Here is a 7,663-nt window from a genome sequence, read left to right as displayed (position 1 = left end):
TGTTTATTACTTTCTATAAAATGTCTCACAGCACACCACTTGGAAATCACTCGATTATAGAATGGCCGATCATCAAATTGTTATTCTAGTTAGATGAAAATGCAATTTTCTACATATCTATTCATTTTTTACTTTTATTGCTAAATATTCCATAAAAATTTAGATTCTACTCAAGACAACATGTTATATCGAGTGTAAAATCAGCCAAATTCAATTCTAAATATCTAAGATAGCAAATTTTTGGCACCACAAAATTATTAGTTGTTAGAGGCGGTTATAAATAATGATTTGACATTTTTGAATAATATAAATATAATATTTTTGGTTCCTCCAATTCCCATCTGGTTCAAGTGCATCTGAAGTAAAGTTTACACGATATTTTCTTTTATAAGGACTTTATGCTCTGGACATAACTAATCAGTTGCAAAAAAAGCTCAAGAAGAAGTATCTTTTCAAACCACAACTTAACTCCCATCAGGATCCTTTCCCCTCTTCTAAATCAAATAACCTGTAAAACGCCCAGATAGAGTTATTAATTTTTCACCCACTCGTTGATATCTTCAGATAATATACACTTTTTTTTTAAATATCCTTTCACTTTAGCTGAGGTTTATTCCAGTATCAAGTTCATTAAACTTTTTTTCTTCGATTTCTCAACAACTTTCTAGATATTCCCAGTGGTATTGATGTTGACAATCTATTTGTTCTATCACTTTGTGAATCAAAATTGATTCCCTTATTATCATTCCCAAAATTTCTTTATTGAGTCTTCAAGTTTCTTCAGAAAACGCATTTTCATTTTATCAAGCGTCGAGATCCATCTAACATTATTGTATATTTATCATGCCTTATCCACCCCATTTTTATTATATATACACACCTAATATAATATAATATTATAGTACGTGTCTGTCCGTCCCTGGAATAGCAAGTTCGTCTTAGTATTATTAGCATGTGCATAATAAAATAATTAATAATTGAAATAATGCATTTATTAAAAATTAGATAAAATTAACCTATTTAAGGGTTTTTATTTCTTATTCATACTCTATTTCATCGTATTTAAGAAGTTTAATTGTTTTTATTTCAATATTAAAATTCTGATGAGTATTTAATAATTAATTAAATTGTACATATTGACTAAGAACCTGCCATTTTTTTTTTTTTTTTTTGCTCTTTGGTCATTGGTTGAATAGAAGGTTTACCAGATTACGTATAAAATAATAAATTAAGATAATTATTAAAATTAAGTTTTAATAAATAAGGGTGACAAGTGATGACGTCAAAAGAAGTCCGATGCATCACTAATACTTACATTATTAAGTTAAATTTATAATTAGGTTTGTGTGGTTGTTAAAACATTGAATGTTTGGACTTATGGTTGTTATTTATTGTACTAGGGGATCAAATTATGGAGGTAGATGGATCAGGGAGTGAAATGATAGAGGCAAAATGACAGAACGGAGGGTAAAAGACCTAGAACCCAAACAAGGGTAACTGCTAAGTACAGATGCCCTTCTACACCAGTTTCCTTTTCTGTAACAATTCCAAATTTGAAAATTGGATTTTGCCGCTTATGGCCGTGATACGACGTTAAACTAGGTTTGACTAATATATTTTTTTACCATCAAAAGGTTTTTATTATGGAAAAAATTTAGAAAAACTCCCAATTTATTGGATTTTTTTGCTATAGGAAAATGTATTCTTTCCGTTCCCATAATTTTTTTCACATTTCAAAAATAAAGGGAGAATAAGTGAAGGAAGGAAAGAAAACTTTTCCGAAACTGAACAAACGAACGAACAGAGAAGGGTATATGGATCCAACCCCTAATAAAAACTCAATAAAAATTAAACAATTTTGTAGTTGTTTTATTAGTAAATAAACATAATATGTATTCTTTAACAAACAAACCAAAACACGTACAGTATGAATACTTTTTTTAAACGAGTTTACCCCAAAAATTTCCTACCCCAAACAGTAAATCCTAATGAATAATGTAGTTTCCACAAAATATGTAGGTTTTTTTTTAAATTAATTTTTTGGTTTTTATAGTTCATCTTTTCCCTTTTTCCCTAACTTCTTCTTTGATTTTAGGATATTTTGGATATCCTCATTCCAGAACCTATATAAATTATAAGAGTAATGTTCATTAATTATGAGTAAATGTGTGATCAAAAAATATATTTACTTAAGGATATCCTTCTTATAGTCTTCATTCATTTCCAATTTATTACTAATTTTTAAAATCCTATTTTTGTTTGGAGCTCGAGGTGACCAGGAAACATTGATGTCATCAATGGTCGGTAGAGTAGGAACACTAAAAAAATATATTTCAATGAGGATATGTTATATGTCAAGTGTACATTAAGACCTCCTACCTTGTTTTTGCAAAGCTACTCAAAAGAGGCGTAAAAATATTTTTAGTGAATTTTAAATCAGCTGGGCTCATTGAGAAATCTTCTCCCCATATATTGTGGAATACATATTGCATTTCATCACCATGTACCACTCCCATATCAACCTGTTCCCCCTGGAAATTGACGATGGAGTATTGTCCACGATAGTCAAAGAGATATTCATAGGTTGGTACACTATGGTTGGCAATGGCACGTGCAAATTCATCAGTGCATTTCGTGAAAAGCATATCAGTTAGGAACTACAGGAAGAAAAGAAGGAATAATTTTACATAGCATAAAAAAGAAAATCAAGAAATTTTGACAGGTTATATGTGAATAAGCATTTTTTTTTTTTTTTCATTAATGAGACAAAAATATTTTTCAGGTAGATTTACAGAGCATTTTTATATAATACACTCATATGTAAAGTGTGAACAAACTTACCTCAATATAACGTGGTCTAAACTCGTCCTCGTTCTCCATATCCACATTGACAAAATATCTTTTGCGAATGGACCGTGTGATGGGGTATAATTTAGAATTGTAATTAGTCATCACTGGTAGGAGACGTGGCAATTTATGATCAATAAAGTTATCATCATAGCCTCCATTATTAAAAGAGTTGATGGTTAAGCGATAATAGAAGGCTCCTCCATTCTTTGTTTGACCCAAAACAATTGGAACTTTAGAGAATTGGCCATTGCTTAATAAATTTTCAGGTCGATCAGGAAGGATATCACCATCAACATTTGGAGCAAACCAACGTGGGAATGTGTAGAACATCTACAAATACAAAATCATTAAAACAAACCTACTTTTTTTTTAATGTATAAATAATTACCATCATGGAGTTACTTTTCTCCACAATATCTTGTTGAGTTTTGCGTGAAATACATTCAATTATATCCTTGCCGTCTGTAGACGAGCATTCCAATCGAGCAGCCAATTCTTTGGCAGCTTCATCTGGATTATTCTGTATGAACTGATCACAAAGAGCATTTCCTGAGAGTGCAATAACCCCTTGAAATAATCCTTGAGCTGCTGGAGACATTGATAAGATTGTTGCTGAAGCAGCACCAGCATCTTCACCAATGATGGTGACCTTATTGGGATCACCTCCAAATTTGTCTATGTTTTCTTTGACCCATTTTAAAGCCATAATTTGATCTTTGATTCCATTATTGGCAGTTTCCATTGTATCTTTGGTTGTTAAAAATCCTAAAGCTCCCAACCGATAATTAAAGTTAACAAGAACGATATCATTTTCCATAAGGTAATCTGGTCCAAAAAGATGGCTCACTCCTCCACCTAGGATAAATGCACCCCCATGAATATGGACCATAACAGCCCTTTTCTTTGAATCTATTTTTGGAGTATAGACATTCAGAAATAGACAATCTTCGTCCCCAAGAGGAATAGAATTGGCAATGTCATATTGAGGACAAATATGTCCATCTTCAACTGCTTCTACGGTTTCCGTCCATGGTTCAAGTTCAGTTGGTGCCTAAAAGATAAATATAAACAAGTAAAAATAATCCATTCATTGAGGTTCTTATTTCTTACTTTAAATCTTAAATCTTCAACTGGAGGCATTGCATAACGAATTCCTTTGAAGGAATAGAAATAACCATTACTTGATGAATCTTCTCGCAGGCCCATGATTGGACCCTTAGACGTTTTAACTATCACATCTTCACCGAAAGACGATCCAATGATCAAGAATATGAGAGAAATTTGAAGTCTTTTCATATTTTGTATTATTAGTTCAACTCTAAATGACTAACTGAGGATAAGTTCTTACTTCGCCGCTACTTTAAAAAAGAAAAAAAAAAAAAATGCTTTGAAATCTGTCTTTGAAATAAGGTTGGAACTCATTGGTTCAATACACGGAGAGAAAATGTGTTGTAAAGTTGATACGTGGCTGTAGTATGTCAAGTACACGTATAATGCAAGTTCGTTCATACTGAAAAACCATTTTTTTGTTTGTAAATTTTTATTCGGATTTTCTTAAAAATGAACTTGCATTTATTGAGTATAATACATATTTAAACATTCTAAACGTCATCCTTATAAAACTAAATTACATGTTAGGCATATACATCATATAATTAAATTAAACTACCATATGTATACTTCCAATGACAACATTTATTATTATTTATATTTTTTAGATATAGTAGAGGGTATTCGGGTCAATTGCTTATAAAGCAATAATTTTAATTATTGTCGATTAATGTTTCCAAGGAAACTGGATTTTCAAATGAATACGTTAAAAACAAAGTGAAAATTAAATCATTTATATAAAAATTGATTCATATTGACCGATCATGGATAAATATACTAAAATGTACAAATTCACAGCAGGGGCCTCCGTATGATAATATAAATATATATTTTTTTGGAGTGGGGGGATTTTTGAATAAAGATTTCAAAATTTGAAAAATTATATTTCTAATATAGGGACAATTAAAAAAATGCCAATGCAATTATAGTACAAATTCCCGATGCCGATATTTAAATATTTTAACTAATAGTCTAAAAAATACGCTTTTGTTATCACGGGCGTTCACAGGATTATAAATATATATATACTTTGTTTTTGAAATTATTATTAATAAAAAATAATAATATTTGAAAAATGAAATCTATAGGAGAAAATTTATAAAAAAAATCCAGTCCACAATTTATATTTAAATTTTTTTTATAAATCGATAAGTATTGACAAAAAATTAATTTTTTAGAAAAAAATTTCAAAAATCAACAACACTACCAACAATTGAATTTTTTTCCCAAAAAATTTAGTTCATAAATTTAATTTAATCCACAGCTATTCACACAATTAAATTTTTGGAGAAAAATTTACGAAATTTGCCGCTGTTCACAAATAATAACTTTTTTGAAAAAATAAAAAATAAATTACATTTCAAATATTAAATTTTTTGAAAAAAAAACCTGAAATATTAAATTTTCAAATAAAAAGCAAGGTTTCTTATTTTTTGTTGTTTTTTGTTGTGAGGAGGACTATTTTTTTTTTTTTTTTGATAACTTAGAAAAGTAATCAATAGTAAATAGAAATTCCAAAATAAACAATATTTTCCCGATGTTGAACTTGATACCAATTAATCGTCCAATAACTAATATTAATGAGGATCAATTATTGCATAATATTATTGTGAAAATTTTGGTTGATTATTTATTGCTTTAACCAGACGAATGACAAACACTGAGTGAAGGTAGAGTAATAATAGTGGCACGAACTGTAATAGTCATAAATGTGTGGTTGCACTGTGGAAAAAGCGTCAATATTTTTTGAAAACGCTTCATTGAAAGCTTAAACATGTTCAAACCCTTTTAAAACATACACGTTTGAAAAAGATTGAAATGTATATGTAATATTAAGTGTAAAACTGTTTCCACTAATCACACTTGAATCAAACAAGTAAATAAAATAACAAGGTAATTGCTTCTTGCAAATAACCCAAAATGATACCGTAAAACTATAGATTTGAGTGGAAACCCCGTGTATTGTCAGCAAGGGCGTCCGGGGGGTTTGAACTGGAGGGTTATAACGCCTCCCCCAAATTAAGGAATTATTGCTTTATAATATAATTTTTTTGTCATTGGGCAAATTATGCGGCAAAGCAAAAAATTAATTTTTGAAATTTTTTCAAAAAATTTTATAATCTTATGTTTTTTTCAAAAATGTACAAAATGTATTCCCAAAAAATAATAATTTGTTAAACACTGTAGGTTTTTCAAAAAAAATTACAAAAATTTAATATTTCAAATTTAATTTTTGAAATTTTTTATAACTAGCTATGGATTTTTTAATTTTCTTCTCAAAAAATGTAATTTTTCTAACTTTTTTTCCAAAAAAAGTAATTTTCTGAAAATTGCTATGGTTTTTTTTGAAATTTTTTTCCCAATAATTTAAATTTTTAAATGGCTAACATCAAAACTCGTAATTATAAAGTATTAAAAATATACAAATATTTTTTGAAAAAAATTAATTCTCATCTTTGAATTGTAGAATTTAATTGTACACTGTATATGTACAAAAGAAAGATCCACATTACACAGTCATAATAACAAGATAAAAAATTTGTAAGGTTGTGTGACTTTAAGATATAAAACTTCCACCATTTTTATTTCATCTGTATAGAGTAGAAGAGGCCGAGATTATTTGTAACACTTGTTATTTTGAATTCAATTACTCTGCGCTGGTTTGACTTAATTACTTCAAAATAAAAACACAACATGCTGTATTTGATTGAAATTCTTTCAATTTTACACCAATGAAAATATTTTCCACAAATTGCATTAGATCATTTGGTGATTCTTCAAATGTTACAACTGTCCACATAGAGAGTCGCGGTTGCACTAGTAAAAAATATCGAATTTGAATTATAAATTTAAAAAATTAGACTAATTAATATTTTTTGATGAATAATTAGCTAGACTTTTTATGATATTGAATTTTTAAATAACAATGTATTATAGTAGAATTAAGATAAATAACGAAGGAAACTAAAGGAATAAGAGGCGTCTTGTATATCCATATTGTTCCAAAGTTGTTTTTTGTCTGTATTTCTGATTTGTCTAAAATATTGTAGATGCACTATTTTCATTTCACGTCTTTTGACTAAGATTCATCAAATGTAATCTAATAGAAATCAACGTCATGTAGGACAGGGTTATGTATTTTTCTTTAGAATAAAACATAAATATAAACTATTTATTAAAAGCATAGTTCATAGTATCTGAATCATAATTATGCTATAAAAAATTATAGAAGTTATTTTAAATAAAAATACATAATCATAATAATCTACTACGAGTATTTATACTCTTTTTTATCGAGGTTACGTAAGTCTTGAACATAATTAATGCACATCATTTTTGTATACTTTTTATTTCAACCATCTTGTCTCTTCTTCTCTGGCTAAAAGAACATGTTTGATCTGAAGTATAAAATAATCCAGAAGAATAAATAATGCGAGGGAAATGAAAACATTTATTGCAACTCTTCCCTAACTTCTGAGCGTTACAATATCTCAAATTTCTACTTACTGAGTGAGTTTTGTAACTTTGATAAAATTATATTAAGGGATAAAAATTAATGAATAATTCTAAAGATATCAGTTATAGGAAAAATCATGGAAAAAATAACAGCATTATTACAAATAAATATGAGGAATAAACAATACTTTTTTCCTCTAAAAAAATAGTTTTTATTCAATATCTCAAAGAAAAGTAAGCAACTATT

At 28.4% G+C, this 7,663-nt stretch overlaps 1 protein-coding gene across 3 annotated transcripts in view; it reads right to left on the bottom strand.

Annotated features, from left to right (window-relative positions):
- Positions 1–1,848: 1,848 nt before the first annotated feature.
- The window catches only part of LOC121113675 (esterase E4), a 111,040-nt gene continuing 105,225 nt past the window's right edge, over positions 1,849–7,663 (bottom strand). For 2 of the 3 annotated variants that reach the window (XM_071886753.1, XM_071886754.1), the window contains exons 3-8: positions 3,961–4,208; positions 3,239–3,901; positions 2,842–3,180; positions 2,380–2,657; positions 2,190–2,318; positions 1,849–2,123 (exon numbers count right to left, since the gene is read on the bottom strand). In XM_071886753.1, coding sequence (XP_071742854.1) covers positions 2,048–2,123; positions 2,190–2,318; positions 2,380–2,657; positions 2,842–3,180; positions 3,239–3,901; positions 3,961–4,146 — 1,671 coding nt within the window. In that variant the 5' untranslated portion in view covers positions 4,147–4,208 and the 3' untranslated portion in view covers positions 1,849–2,047. Of the gene's footprint in view, positions 2,124–2,189; positions 2,319–2,379; positions 2,658–2,841; positions 3,181–3,238; positions 3,902–3,960; positions 4,770–7,663 lie in introns of those variants that run through there. The other variant, XM_040707520.2, reaches the window with a different exon arrangement.

Source organism: Lepeophtheirus salmonis, chromosome 2 (genome assembly GCF_016086655.4).
Source record: "Lepeophtheirus salmonis chromosome 2, UVic_Lsal_1.4, whole genome shotgun sequence".
Lineage (NCBI taxonomy): Eukaryota > Metazoa > Arthropoda > Copepoda > Siphonostomatoida > Caligidae > Lepeophtheirus > Lepeophtheirus salmonis.
Note: the sequence above shows the minus strand (reverse complement) of the source record. Positions and strands in the feature narration are given on the sequence as shown.